This window comes from Lolium perenne, chromosome 7 (genome assembly GCF_019359855.2).
Source record: "Lolium perenne isolate Kyuss_39 chromosome 7, Kyuss_2.0, whole genome shotgun sequence".
In the NCBI taxonomy this organism is placed as follows: Eukaryota; Viridiplantae; Streptophyta; class Magnoliopsida; order Poales; family Poaceae; genus Lolium; species Lolium perenne.
Window position 1 is genome coordinate 320,128,284 of NC_067250.2, and position 15,231 is coordinate 320,143,514.

General features: G+C 49.4%; 1 protein-coding gene across 1 annotated transcript; it reads right to left on the bottom strand.

The window, feature by feature from the left end:
- Positions 1-10,527: 10,527 nt before the first annotated feature.
- On the bottom strand, positions 10,528-13,354 carry LOC139834051 (uncharacterized). The gene is made up of 5 exons (XM_071824432.1): positions 12,716-13,354; positions 12,430-12,627; positions 12,080-12,362; positions 11,450-11,562; positions 10,528-10,798 (listed from the first exon to the last, which is right to left on the bottom strand). Exons 1-4 carry the CDS (start codon positions 13,352-13,354, stop codon positions 11,513-11,515), a joined length of 1,170 nt encoding a protein of 389 aa, XP_071680533.1. The 3' UTR covers positions 10,528-10,798; positions 11,450-11,512.
- Positions 13,355-15,231: the final 1,877 nt, after the last annotated feature.

Sequence of the window (15,231 nt, forward strand, 5' to 3'; positions counted from 1 at the left end):
TCACTGAATGTTGAGAATATTGATGAGGCCTATTCCGTTCCTTTCCCACCTTTGGATGATTTCATGCACATTATAGTACTTTTATTAAATATGTTGTAATTCTACAGTGAGAAAATAATTAATATATATTATTTCATGTCATGTTTATTGCGTGCTTATAATAATACCCGTGGTACATACCTATTGTGGTGCATTATTTGATGTGCATTATTTTTATTACTATTTATTATCATCTACTCCTTATGTTCCATAAATGGCCGTGAGGAACATTTACGCGGCTAAATATGAACTGGGACGAAATCTTTATAATTTTGTAACCTGATCTTCTGCACAATATGTGGGATAAACATCGTTATAAGTTATCCAAGTTGCCAAGAAAGAGTTCAATGGCACGAGTAAGAAACCGAGGTATTTTCACGGGTCGCCCTCGTTCCGTAGTTGAGTTCTTTCGCATCTCTCATATCGTTTTTCGTGGATTAGCATCTCAACTTTGATGGGCACGGACACAAGTAGGGTACAGAAGGGGGTCGATTTGGTTATTAGACTTTGCTATGACCTCCATCCTAAAATAGGTGGCGTATTAACTTATTTAAAATAATCATTGTTTTCTAAGTTTGACGAAATAAATATACAAAATTATAAAGATCTTCAATACAAAATCAATATCAATAAACCCATAATAAGATATATTATCATAATATATTTATTTAATGGTATAGTTATCGACATAGTATTTTACATAGTTGGTCAAACTTAAAAATCATTGACTTTTTGGTAGGTTTATTAATATTATTTTTCATGCCTATGTTGCCTAGCTAGAAATGATTTACGCATACGTTGCCAGATTTCATGCATGTGTGCTCGTGAGTTGAGTCTGACCAAAATAAGAATGAAACATGTGATGTAGATCAACACCAAACTCGAAGGTTGCGGGGCCTAGGGCGACCCATGACTTCTCGCACAGTGGTGTGCCGTCTTCTGCGGCAGCGGCGACGCGTGACTTCGGTAGTTGGTGCCGTGGCTTCCCCGCGGTGGAGGCAACTTCTGCTCCGGTGAGGAGCTTCGAGCCCGCTCGGGGCCTGTCTCGGCTTGGGCGGGCCTGCGGATTTTGGCTTGTTCTCAAGAAAGCGTAGTTCTCTCTGAAATCTGAAATTTGCATGCTACACATTTATGCTATAATTATAATGATTCCTATAAAAAGAAGTGGGAGGAAACAAGAGATACACAAAGAATCATAACAAAAAAAAAAAAACTGGTACCATTCGCTGCTGCACACGAATGGAAAACTGGGAGCGATGATGCATGTTTTAATGTGCAACTCTCCGTCGATTGAAGCTAGCTTTCCTTCTTTTTCTCTGGCTAGATCGGCTCGGACTTGCTCTCTCGCCGATGTCTTCATTTCCAGTTAATCCTGCTGAATTTGAACACAAGCTAGCATAATTAACATAGCTGGATACAACTCTGAGTAGATAGCATACTTCGATCCCACTGTGTAGGCTACAGGTGCAATCTGGCCGTCGAGGAGAGCGGCGGCATTAGACTATAGACTGGGTCGCAGGTGAGAAGAAGTTAGGTTGTTACATGGAGATGGGGCGGGGGCTGGCGAAGATGACGGCAAAGGCGGTTGCAGCGGTGGGTGGACCGGAAGATGGTGGCGGCGGTTCTCCTCCTCGAAATAGGCTTTCGCCCCGCTATATTAATATAGCACACCACCGATACAACATAGGAACCATTGCTGGAAACAGCACAAAGCAAGCCCAAAAGAAAACACAAAAGAAAGAAAAGAGAAACTAATGCCGAAAGGGACGGATCAACGAAAACGGAGATGCCTCGCAACCGCTGCGCCCGCCGGATAATTCCCACCACGCTCCTAGCACTCTGAAGTTCCGTGTACCAAGCAACACCTTCAAGAAGGGGTGCGACGACGACGCCACTGCTGCCCGGAGTAGTCCTAGGGTTTCCCCCGGTACGCGCAAGGACTAGGAAACAGGGCTTCACCCAACGCCCTTCAAGAAGGAAGAATGGTGCCCGCCGGCGTCACCGCGTCGGTGCCAGCAAAGCCGACAGGGATTTCTCCCGACCCTCGCAACCTCGCCTTGGACACTCCATCGTGCTCCACCACACTCGCCACCCACCACCATGCGCCACCACAGCCTTGCAAGCACCACCGCCGTCTCACCGTGACCAACGAAGCGGGGTCATCACGAACAGGACGAGCCAGCCGGGAGCGAGTGGCAGCACGCCAGCAGCCACGTCGGAGGTACCACCTCCACCGCCACCTGCGGACACCGACCGGGCGCGGCGACCGGAACACACCAGGCCCACCTGGCCCGGCCGAGCCCGAGCGGGCTCGTGAAGTTCCTGTCTATGCGCTGCAGTGTACGCGCCGCCGAGGTCGCCGCCCCGAGCTCCGGCCTTCCCTCCGTCCGCCTAGAGGAGCACCACGGGGCAGGGAGCCAGCCCGCCCGGACCCAGATGGGGCCCGAAGGGCCCAGATCTGGGCCAGGAAGGAGGAGCCCCGAGCCATCGCGCCGTCCCGCGGCCAAGGAGCCCCGCCGCCGCCTCGTTGCCACCCGCCGCCGCGCCGCTCGGGAGGGAGCGCCGCCGCTGGAGCCCCGCCGACCTGGGTGCACCGCCGCCAGCCTGCCAGCCCCGCCTGGAGAGGAAGCGCCGTGTAAGAAAGGGCCACTGCCTCCGGCACCGCCCGGGCTTTGCCCAGCGGCTTCCGTCGGCGGCGGTGGCGGGGGAGGACGGGGAAGGACGGGGGAGGAGGGCTAGGGTTGGCGTCCTGGAGTCGCCCGCGGGGGAGCGACCCGAGGACGAGGACGAAGCGTCGATCCGTGGCGGCGGTTCTCAGAGGAGGAACTACCTGGGAGAGGAGGGTCGGACAGGTGATGCTGTTATTATCAGTTTATGTAATCAAAGGTCTGAAGGGAACCTGCGGACGTACGTTGGTCTGGCAGGTGATGCTGATATTATGTTGGTGGAGCGGCATGCATAAGAGGAGCAATGCTACACGTACGGACTACTTTTACAAAATTCACTTACGGACTCACAGCAGCAGGCTACAAATCAGAGCATGATCCGATTTTTCAGCAAGGGCAGGAAGGCACAGCCAATCAACCCACAACACGTCTGTCCGTAAAGTTTCCGTGGCATAGGCAGTCCGTAGGTCTAGTATTATTGGCATAAGAGAGTAAGTTAGAGTGAACTAGCATAGTTGGATCGAATTCGACGGTCAGTACCATTTGTGCTAATTTGAGCAACAAATAGCACTAAGCGTCCACAAATTTGCGGTTCAATTGTTAGTGATGACGTGGCCTAACATCCGCCGCCTCGCAGTTACGGTGGACACCCCCATGTCTGTATTATTTGGCCACGTCATCAATAATCACGGCGGCTAAATCGCTATTAATTGATGGTTTGCGCTATTTGTTGCTCCATGTTCCCAGGAGTGGCAATGAATTGAAAAAGGGAAATGATTCATCTCCCCAAGGGGATGAAGCGTTCGCAGCCTCCGCCTTGGTTGTGCGACGTGTGTCCCGTCAAAGCCGACGAACTCCAGACCAGATCCACCACGGATCTGGAGAGAGGTCGTCAACGACGGGCCACCTGGTGCTGCGCCAGAGCACAAGAGAGACACTCCGCCCTAGCCACCTCCAGATCCAGCCGTCAACGCCAACTCCGACCGCACCCCCTCACCACCATGGCCGGCCAGGGACGGAAGGAGAGGCATCAAGAAGAGCTTGAAGGAGACGACTCAGGCCTTATTGATGAGATCGGTGGAGGAGGGGGTCTCTGAGCTCCGACCGCCGGAGCAGAGAGCGACGCCACCAGACCTCGGCCCGCTCTGGATCTGGCCAAAACCAGAGCTTCTACTCCTAATTAACCTAACCGGCAAACCGCGAGGAAAACTACTCCTAAACTAGAGAAACTACATCTGGAACCTCACCTCCGCCACCTCCGGCGGCTCGGGATCGGCCCAGATCTCACCGAGGAGGTTCTGGCTACTGTAGCAAGACGAGAGAGGGGTTGGGGGTTTCCACTGGTTGGGACGAGAGGAGAGGATGCTGAATGAATGAAATCCGCCTCCAAATCCAAATAGTCCAGTAAATGATGCATGCAGGTTGGTTAAATATAATCGAAAGCTGGTTGCACAGATCGGGCGGGACGGCGAGCAGTTGGATCAGCGCGCGTTTCAGCGGGGGCACTTTACGTCGATGGTGAGTTATTAATCAACTAGCTAGCGGAGCGGAGCGGAGGGATTGAATCATTTTCCAAAAAAAAAAAAAAGATGATGATGATGATGATACGGACCGGAGTAGTCGTGTACTACTAGTAGTACTATAGAGAGAAAGAAGCAGTAGCTAATTTTTGATCCATCCAAATGGACGAAAGGGTTTGAGTGTACAGTACTAGTATTTAATCCATCCATCCATCCAAGCGTGCTAGAGTAGCTAGCTGGTGACAGGCTGGCAGCAAGAGGATACGTCGCGCGTCGGCGGAAAATCCTTTCTCCACGTGCTGTCGCATCCCTGACCACAGCGCGCTGTCGATCGACCGCGACGTGCAGGCCTGGGTGGCTGGTTGCGACAAGATGTGCTTCGGCCTCGCGCGGGAGCACGAGGAGAAATGAGGAAGCCGCGCGCGTCAGGAGGGAGGGAGTATCGGCTCCGCGCGCGTGAATCTAATCAGGTGGCACCATAGCTAGCGACGTGCTACCATAGTGACAGGCTGGCAGCAGGCCGGAGCGCGCGCGCGCGCGCGATACACAGGGCAGGCTTGGAGCTAGCGTCACCGATAGTAGATCGACTCTCAGTTGAACAAATCCTTGTGTTTCTGCCGTTGGTAGGCTCAGACGCGCGCTGGAGGTGCCAAAGACCAAACAAACTAACACTAGAGGAATATCAGGAGAAAAAGCAGTCCCACGAGACTTTCTCCACCATTGGTGCCAAGATGGAAATGCTGAGCTCCTCGTAGGTGTCCAATGATAGGGTCAATTGCGTTACCATATATGGGGGCAATGATGTTGACATGCTTTATCCTGCTCGTGCAGCAGCGGTGAGTTGACACTCAAGACATTCTTATTATGGAAAGCAACTTTGGATAGCCGGAGCGTGCGCAATCTGGGGCAGCCGGAGAGCAAGGCGTCCAGATTGGCGGTGCAGTTGAGCAGGGACAGCGTCTCGAGCGCGGGGAACTCAACGCCGGCTGGCACGCGGCGGATCGGATGATGCAACAAAGATCCAGCATGATGGAGGTGGCGCTGCGGAAGCAAGGCAACTCTTCCAGAGGGAGGGAGTCGCGGAGGAGCGAGGGGAGGACCAAGGAGAGCTCCTCCGGATCGAGACGTGCGGCGGCGCGGAGCAGCGAGTTCACGCTTGCGGTGTCCACCAGGTTCTCCTTGCTGACGCTGCGGGGCGGCTCTGGGAGGTCAATTTCGAGGAGAGAGACCTTCGGCGGGGGACGAGGGACGCGGGCGAGCGCCGTCTCCAGGAAGTGAAAGGGGGCATCGCGCGCGTAGGAAGATCTGACGGAGGCGGGACCAGAGACCGCGCCAACGGCGGGAGAGGACGCCGGTCCGCACGGCGGCGCGGAAGCATCTGCGACGCCCGAGGACGATCGAGGAAGAGCAGGTCGTCGGGGAGGGCACTGATATGGTCCTCTCCGTCTCCGACTTCGACTGGGCTCAGCTGCTTGGAGTAGGGACGCAGGCGACGCCCTGATCTCAACTTCATCCGCGCCCTATACATAAGTTCGAGGCTTTGGCAAACCCTACCATTCCCCTCCTCCCCTCCGAGTCCGAGGTGGGACATTATATACTACTACTTTGCCACCGGTAATCCTAGACTTACGCGCGCTTGACTTACGGATTAGGCGTGGCCTAATGCAGTTGGATAAGGATTGGGGTTGGTTGTTTATCCAGCAAGCCTGCTCACCACGTCAGCCCGTTCATAAACAAATTGCCCGTAAGTGTAGCATTAGTCCTTTGTCACACATTACTTATGACTTCTATAATTTGTCACATATTACTTAGACTTTTACTATTTGCCACACATTAGACTGTTTCTTTTATAATTGCCCTATACCTCCTTTTACATAGCTATTTGTTTTCTTTAACTCTAAAATACTTATGAAATATAGTACAAACCGAATCTAGTTGGTCGATCCCAAGTTGCTGGATCCCCAAATCGATCGTTCCCTGCAACGAACTAGAAACAGAGGAGCGGCGCCTCCGCCGGCCACCACTCACGGCGCGTCCACCACGAACGGCGAAGAAGGTGCAGAGATGCCTTTCGCCGGTGCTGCCGACCGGACCAAAATCAAGATACCAACTCTTGGCGCTAGCCTACGATGACATACCAAAATGTAATTGCATCTGTATGCACATTTATATATCTCCCCGTAACCAGCCAGGGTTACTACATAGGACTTTCAGAATCTGCTTTTGATGCGACATACGTAAGTATCATCACTGAGAAACACTCGAAAAAAAAAGGAATTGCTAAGGTGAAGTTCATCTGGTTCTAGTGGGAGAAAGGAAGAGGCGAATGAAGAAACCGCACGATCTGGTTTTCACGGACAATCGATGGTGCGACGGTGTGACCTGCTCCTGCACGACGACCATGGCGGCAGCAGTACCAGCGGCGGCCGCTGCGCCACCTGATCCTCACCCCTCTCTCCAAGGCATGCGGACCGGATGACCATGGCGGCGGCCGTAGCGCCTGTCCATACACTCATGAAGGTGTACGGGTTCCCTGTTCACACGACCTTCCCTGCAGCGCTGGCACCGGGACTGGGATTGGATGTGATGCCCTCGTCGGCAGCAGTTGCAAGCAGGCCGATGGCATATCGGCAGCTGTTCGTGGCAACAGCGTCACTCTCTGCGATGAGAGTGTAAGACTGATGTTCGCGGCCATGGCATCCGCTGCATGGGCACCGTAGCTGAAACAAATATTCTAGAGGCACAGGCAGCAAGGCCAAGGGCAAACGGGGTATAATATATCGTATCCATAAGTATTTGTGAGTTTAAAAAAATAATAGATCTGAAAAATGAGATATAGGGTAAATTATAAAGAAATTAATGTAATATGTGGCAAATAGTAATAGGCTAAGTAATATGTGGCAAATTATAAAGGTTCAAAGTAATATGTGGCAAATTATAAAATATCCCCTCCGAGGTACCCAGGGGAGCGAAACGACACTTTTCTTAGCTCAACCCTTCAAAGCTGATGTAGTCTTGATAGGACCTCAGGTCACACACTTAGAGCATCTCCACCAGCAGCCCCCAAATAGTCGCCAGCACTGTTGTATGAGGAGCGCCGGCAGTGCATCCTCCATTTGGGGACTCTCTTCCCACACCGACGGCTCCTAAACGGCGGCCCCCAATTTTTTTTACAATATTTTAAAACAACATATCAATCACATTTTATTCATACAATCACATAAATAGAATTAAATTATTTATACAATCAATCAAACAAATAGAATTAAATTATTCATACAATCAATCAAATAAATAATACTTAAATTATTCATACAAGCCAACAAACAAAATAGTACTTAAATTATTCATACATGCAAAAAAATAGAAATAAAATCATGCATTGTTGGCTGCTCCTCTCCTCACCCACAAATGCGCAGCTAGATCCGCCTTCAGCTGTGTATGGACACCTGCATCTCGAATTTCATTGTGCATATGAAGAAAAGCAGCAAATTCTTGGGGTACATGCTCTACCTCAGCTAGTGGCCCTTGATAATCAAATGGATGATCATCCTGCACAGGTGCGTTGTGCTCGCTCTCAATGATCATGTTGTGGATGATCACACAGACCAAGTGAGAGCAGGGTACCTGATAATGGCGAAACGCTGCTGAAGCACCCAAAAATTACGCTCAACATCCTTGTGTGCTGCTTCCTGGTATGTTGCAAATTAGGCTTCCATCTCGTTTGATGGAGAGGGAATTGTCTTCACAAATGTAGCATACGTCGGTAGATACCATCAGCTAGATAGTATCCCTTGTTGTATGCGTGACCGTTTACCTCAAAGTTCACGGTAGGAGCTTGTCACTCAGCTAGCCTGGCAAACACCGGAGAGCGCTGCAACACGTTGATATCATTGTTTGTTCCTGCCATGCCAAAAAAATGCATGCCAAATCCAAAACTCATGGTCTGACACCACCTCAAGAATGACACTGCACTCACCAGCATGCCCCTTGTAGATCCCATGTCAAGCAAAAGGGCAATTCTTCCAACCCCAGTGCATACAGTCAATGCTTCCGAGCATCCCAGGAAACTCTCTTGTTGCATTCTTTTGCAGGATCCGAGATGTATCATCTTCTCTTGGTGCTCTCAAATAGTCTTCAGCAAACACCGCTATGACGGCTCGGTAGAACCTATAGAGTCTCTGTACATGTCGACTCTGCCATCCGTAGGTAGTCATTGGCTGTATCTGGAGGAGCTTCGTATACAAGACATCGCATTGCAGCAGTGCACTTCTGAATTGAGGTGAAGCCCCACAAACCTGTGCAATCTTTTTTGGCCATGAAGTACTTGTCGTACTCCCTGACGCCGTGGACAATCTTCAAAAATAGCTCCTTGTTCATCCTAAACCGGCACCGAAATTCCTTCGGCGAATGAGTCGCATCGTTGTTGAAGTAGTCGGCGTCAAGCAGCATTGCGCCGGCTTCGCGATGCCGGTTGATGTTCCTCCTCTTGCCTGGCTTTGAGCCGCCGCGCCGAGGCACGACGAAGAAAGGCTGGCGAACACGCAGCATGTTCGTCAGAATCAGCTGCTGTTGTTGCCGCCGAACAACCTGAGCGTTCTGCTCCTCCGTGAACAGTTGCACCATCATCTCTTCGGCGCTGTCCATCATGGCAATCGGACGAACACCTTGCGGACGGGGCGATACTATCGCGGTGGCGGCGAGCTCTGTTCCGGGCGAAACAGCGGCCGCCGGTCGAGGGGGTGGCGGCTGTGTCGATGGACAGCGGTTCCTAGACAGTCGGCGGTGTCTATTGCAAGCAGGGGCGCGGCAGCGACGGCGACGGTGGCGATCTAGAGGGGTGGGAGTCGGTTCGGGTGTGTGTAGGAGGTGGGAAATCGGTGTGTCTGGCTGCCAGCGGAGCTCACACTCGTTTTCAGATGTGCCGCGAGGTGGCCCGATTCGCGCCCTTGGCGAAGGGGCCGGCACGGGGTTGCCGGCGATTCTATTGGGCTCCAAAATTGGCCGACGCCGTTTGGGGCGCACCGGTGCGATCCCATTTTCGCCGCTCTCAAAATGGGGGCGCCGGTGGAGATGCTCTTAGGGGTTGTCTGGTTCAGGGGGTAAGTTTTTGGGATAGTGGTATCCCCAACCACTTGGTTAGGGGTAGCCATTTTTTCTGTTTGGTTGGGCATGATAAGAGGCGGTTTGGGATAACCATTTTCTTGTTTGGTTGAAAGGATGAGGAGTGGATGAGTGGTTGTGGTAACCTGATTTGTCAAGATGGTGAGGTTACCTTAGGCACATCAAATGAGATCAATTGGAGATAATGCAACAATATGCTACGAATCCCTCGTTAATTTGTACAAGTATTAGTATTCAACAAATGATGGCATACAAGTGCAAGCTAGGAATGCCTCCTAACTTACGCCGATGACATGCAAGTACCGATGTTGACGAGGCGCTCTAGTTTGAGCAATTGGGCACAACGAAGAGAACTCCAGCTAAATGGTGTCCCCTGAAGCTCATCCTCAGGCAGACATACAACGAAGAGATAGAGCTCCAATTATATGGTGTCCCATGAAGCTTTCAAAAATACACAACGGTGATATATGTTCAGATCAGAAGTGGACTAGCTCGCAGCAACACCTCATCAGCTCTCATGATTTGTGCCAACCTTGAGGACCGGCTAGAGGCAGCACGGTGCTGCGCTTCCGCCGCGGCGCCGCTGACGACGACAACAACCAGCCGAGAAGCACGTCCTCCAGCTCCCCGGATCATCCCGACGCAGTATGATTTTGCACAAGTTTTGATTTTGACTTGCATGATTTTTTAAAGACCTTGTGCACCTAAAACTTTTAGGATCACATTACGGTGGCCACCTGTATCTATCCACGTGAACAATACACATGCTGCTCTCAAAAGATCAGTCATCAGTGTAGCATGTATTCCATCTGCTGTGACAAACTGTAGTGCGGAATGTATTCGCAGTACGGTGGCTTCAGTTTTGTTCAAGTTTTCCCAGTCACGGTGAACACTGAAACTTGCGGTTCAGTTGGGTTTGCAAAATACAGTTGCAGTTACATGTTATGCACTCCCCATGTACATAGTAATGCAGCACTACCCAAAGTTGACCATCAAATGGGCGAAATCATCATTTGAATTCTGCCCAAAGGTTAACTGAAAGCTGTGCAAAAAATTTCGCTGGACTTTCAAAGAAATTCAGTACCGAAACATGCAAGTCAGACCTGAAAAAAGAACAAACAGAGGCAAGACCATTGACAAAACAGAGCAAACAGGGGCAAAAAAGATAGCAGATCCCAAGCATCAAATAGTAGATACACTCTACAATCTATATCATCATTCGATGGGGAACAAATACTTATAGCACAAGAAGCATGAAAACTAGGAGTTTGACAGTGCAGAATAACATCAGTCCAGCAGTCATTAGTACTTCATACAAACATCACAATATTATAACTTGTTAAGATGATGGCATTAGACAAACAAGGAGCCAAAGTTGCCGATATGATTCTTGGCATCTTTTGCAGCCATCCATGATCAAACTTGCAGTAAAAGAGGCATGCATCCACTCTGTTAAAGAAGAAATACTAACATTAGAACTCAAACTGAATCTTCGCATAGTTCAAAAGGTTGGATGTAAAATAAACATTAAGTTACATGCTAGCTAATGTTACTAATACCTTATCTATACAAGCTAATCTCACGGGTATAATTAATACTCTTGCTAATTTTCATATAAATACATTTGAGAGTTTTTTTAGAGCATCTAATATGCTAACGGATGTTACACTGCTTTGATAATATTTTTATACTGTTAGTACAAAATGGAAACTCGTAATGTAAGCATATTGAAAAATAGATTGTGTGCTACATCGCCCCTTAAAGATCAGCTCCTGAGTTCTATCCGTTGTTGCTCAGTTTACTTCGTATGAAAACATGTCACTTGTCAACAAAATGAAACAACGCAAATACTAACTAAAACCATAGGATTAACAGAATAACTTGCTTAGGGCGCATGACTGACATAGGTTGACTGCATTAACTTAAATAATTGAATTGCAGAGAAACCACTCAAGACCTAACTAAGAGTATCCTATATATAGCTACACTACACTAAGCAAAACAACATGCCAGATAATGAGTTGAAGCAACAAAGCAAAGTCAGCAGAGAACAGGTAATGGAGGTTGTCCGCATATGAAAAGTTTGGTCTTTGTCAATACCATCATGAATCCAAATATGCAAGGCTGAGAATCATGTTTTTTTTTGCGAATGTAGGCTGAGAATCATGTTGATGGGAACCCGCCGCTGCCATGCACTAAACCTGCATTGGAGGCTGAAGGAAAATTGAAACAATTTCCAGTCAGTATCACAACATGCACATGTGGAATTATTATACTTGTAAAGGCTGTCCTGACTTGCAAATAAAATGCAATATATGCTGACAGCAGAAAGAAATAGTACAATATATGCTGAAAGCAGAAAGAAATAGTACAATTTTTACTGAACGAAATCTAACTAGAACTAAATACCTTGTGCCAAACATGAATGTCAAGGAAATTCAGATAAGACAACTAACTTCAGGTAATCTGCAAAATTGTCCTTTTACTATACAAAATGCAGATGCCCAAGAGAAGGGTATAATCAACCTAGAGATTGACCAAGACAAAAGAGAACCTAAGGTAATTCTGCATACAAATTTTCGAATTTATTTTGTGCCACCCACTCCACCATTCAGCTTCTCTTTTTGATTAAAATATGCGGGTTTGCGCACATAATGTCAGCAATAGGCATAATTAGCTAACTAGCAATTATATCCATGTTGCACGCAGAACACATACTCAGTTACTCACCAGAGCTAAGATAAAGATAGCATTCCACAGAAGAATATTCCCTGAAGATGTTTCGTATTTGTGTGCATCCATGATGATCACGATATAAGACCTCATGTGAGAAACGCACAATCATTCTTTTAAGCATCGGTGCACATTTGAATATCAGTTTCAAGAAATCGATCTCATGATCGTGTCCTTGAAAGCCACTGATCTCCACTTCTTCGAGAGCGGTCAAGGAGCTAGTTCGGGATCTCCAGTCCGGGTGGTCACAAGCACAATCTAGTGGGCATTCTTGCTTCAACTAAAACCAAAATTACTAGAGAATGTACTATCGAGATATATAATCAGAGCAAAGAGCAAAGAATTACCGAGGATCTCTGTAGGACAACCTTTAGCCTCTGCGTGGCCCTAAAAAACCGATTCATCCCAAGGAGATGAAACATGAATGCTCCAAAAGCATGTCCCTTTGGCCTGAGATGTAACTCCAAAACAGAGAACTTTGCGAGCATATGTTTCTCTATCTCTTGCGTAGAGTTCTCCGCTTCACCATGAACAATGGACGAGCTCTGAAACGTTAATTTGGGAAAATATATATCACTCCACAAATTTTGGTTTAGTTGGAGCTCGGTAAATTGAGCGGGAGGGGACACGCACAATGCGGGCATGGATGAGCAATGAAGGGAGCTCTCCTTGTCTCTCCACCTTCTGCAGCCACAACTTTGCAATCCTCCAAGGACCAAAGTTGATAAAGGAGTAGGAGCATTTCCATGAGAGCTTCTCAAGCATTGGTGCCAAGATAGAGATGTTGACCTCCCGGAAAGCCTTCAAGGACACAGTCAATTTCTTAAGCTCGGGAGCAACAAGGTCGACGGTATCTATGCTTACATTCTCGACATCCACACAAATCTCTTGCAGCGACGTGGAGTGGAGTGACATGAAGGATCTGATGCTGTTGTGGCCCCAACGGTCATTGAACTTTAGCCTTAGCACGCGCAGGCGTGGGCAGCAGGGGAGCAAGGAGTCGAAGCGCACGTGGCAGCCCAAGAGGGACAGTGTCTCGAGTTCATGGAACCTGACGTGGTCTGGAAGCTGCAGGAAGAACAAGGGCGAGAGATTGCCCATGTAGCCCGACGGGAGGGCCAAGACTAGCTCCTTGGGCTCGAGCAGCGCGGCGGCGCACAAGAGCGAGGTGACGCCGGCGGCGTCGCGCCTGGGCTGAATGTCCGTGACGCGGATCTCCAGGAGGGAAAGACCCAACAACCCAACAAACAAAATAGTACTTAAATTATTCATACATGCAAAAAAAATAGAAATAAAATCATGCATTGTTGGCTGCTCCTCTCCTCACCTACAAATGCGCAGCTAGATCCGCCTTCAGCTGTGCATGGACACCTGCATCTCGAATTTCATTGTGCATATATACTACTACTTTGCCGCCGGTAATCCTAGACTTACGCGCGCTTGACTTACGGATTAGGCGTGGCCTAATGCAGTTGGATAAGGATTGGGGTTGGTTGTTTATCCAGCAAGCCTGCTCACCACGTCAGCCCGTTCATAAACAAATTGCTCGTAAGTGTAGCATTATTCATTTGCCACACATTACTTATGTCTTCTATAATTTGCCATACGTTACTTAGACTGTTTCTTTTATAATTTGCCCTATACCTCCTTCTACATAGCTATTCGTTTTCTTTAACTCTGAAATACTTATGAAATACAGTACAAACCGAATCTAGTTCGTCGATCCCAAATTGCTGGATCCCCAAATCGATCGTTCCCTGCAACGAACTAGAAACAGAGGAGCGGCGCCTCCGCTGGCCACCACGAACGGCGAAGAAGGTGCAGAGATGCCTTTCATTTTTAGCCCAACTTACACCATTGTTAGCTAGCCTTTCATTTTCCTTGGATTTATCAATAAAAAAATGTCAAAAAAAAAAGAAAATTATATTTGCTAGTTGGCTAGCCGCGCCAAGCGTCCAAAGTCTTAAGTCGCGAATATTCACGCGAGCGCACGCGCTATGCATGTATAGCTTATGTAGTACTAGCATCTAGAACTACCAAAAAACCTCACCTTATAAGCAGCTCGCCACTCTCCTAGCTAAGCCGTGTGGGACTAAATTTGCCTTCACTTCGGGATTTTTCCACATGCGCCATATGGGCCCGACTGACGTTAAGTTGTTGGGCTGGGAAGCACAGGACATATCATTAATAATTCTTGGCATGCCACAATGCATGCATCCCAGTACTCTCTTGTCCAGTTCTCAAAAAAAAAAAGTACTCTCTTGTCCTTTCTAACTTAGCTTTGTTGGTTTCTTTTTGGTACTTTTCTTTGCTTGCATGAGATATATAACTTTCATTGCATTTGCTGCCATCCGAAATGATTCCCTCTGTTGCTACCTTTGTGCTTTGCACCATCTCATGAATGCCGCCGTCGGCAGCACCATGCAGGCCATACTGCTCATCCAGTAGCACGCAAACACCGCGCCATGCGCCATGTTGGACGCCGCGCTCCCCTAGCAGCACACAAGGACGCCACGCTCGCCGAGCACGTGAATGCCGCCGTCGGCAGCACCATGCAGGCCATCCTGCTCGTCTAGTAGCACGCGAACATCGCGCCATCTTGGACGCCGCGCTCGCCCAGCAACACGGCAAAGATGCCGCGCTCGCCCAACACTTGAACACCGCCGCCGGCAGCACCATGCAGGCCATCCTGCTCACCCGGCCAGTAGCACGCGATCGCTGCACCATGTTGGACGTCGCATGCGCCCAGCAGCACTGCAAGGTCGCTGCGCTCGCCCATCATCGCTGGAACGCGGGGGCGCTCTGCGGGGCTGTCGCCAGTAGCACCACCAACACACCCATCCGGTCCATGCTCCTCCGCGCGCATTCAAGGGTTGGGCGGTTGGCTGAAGACATGAAGACCGCCCCCAACGCCGCCGCCGGCAGCAGCAGCACAGCCACACCCATCAGGTGCATGCTTCTCCGAGCGCACGCAAGGGTTTGCTGAAGACATGGAGACCGCCACCAACGCCGCTGCGCACACAATCCTGCTCCGTGCACCCTTCACCATGGCCACAGGAAGGCCATGGACATCACCCTCTTCTGCGACGCCGCGCGCGCATCTTTAACCACGACCACGTACGTCCAGTCGATGGAGGACGCACGTCTTA

Bases quoted from the DNA above. Each gene is read 5' to 3' on its own strand.
- LOC139834051 (XM_071824432.1), bottom strand. From the start codon at position 13,354: ATGAATAATTTAAGTACTATTTTGTTTGTTGGGTTGTTGGGTCTTTCC. The intron at 12,628-12,715 runs GTGCGTGTCCCC...TTAACGTTTCAG, and splicing joins TGCTCATCCATGCCCGCATT to AGCTCGTCCATTGTTCATGG. The intron at 11,563-12,079 runs GTGAGTAACTGA...ATTTTCCTTCAG, and splicing joins CTATCTTTATCTTAGCTCTG to CCTCCAATGCAGGTTTAGTG.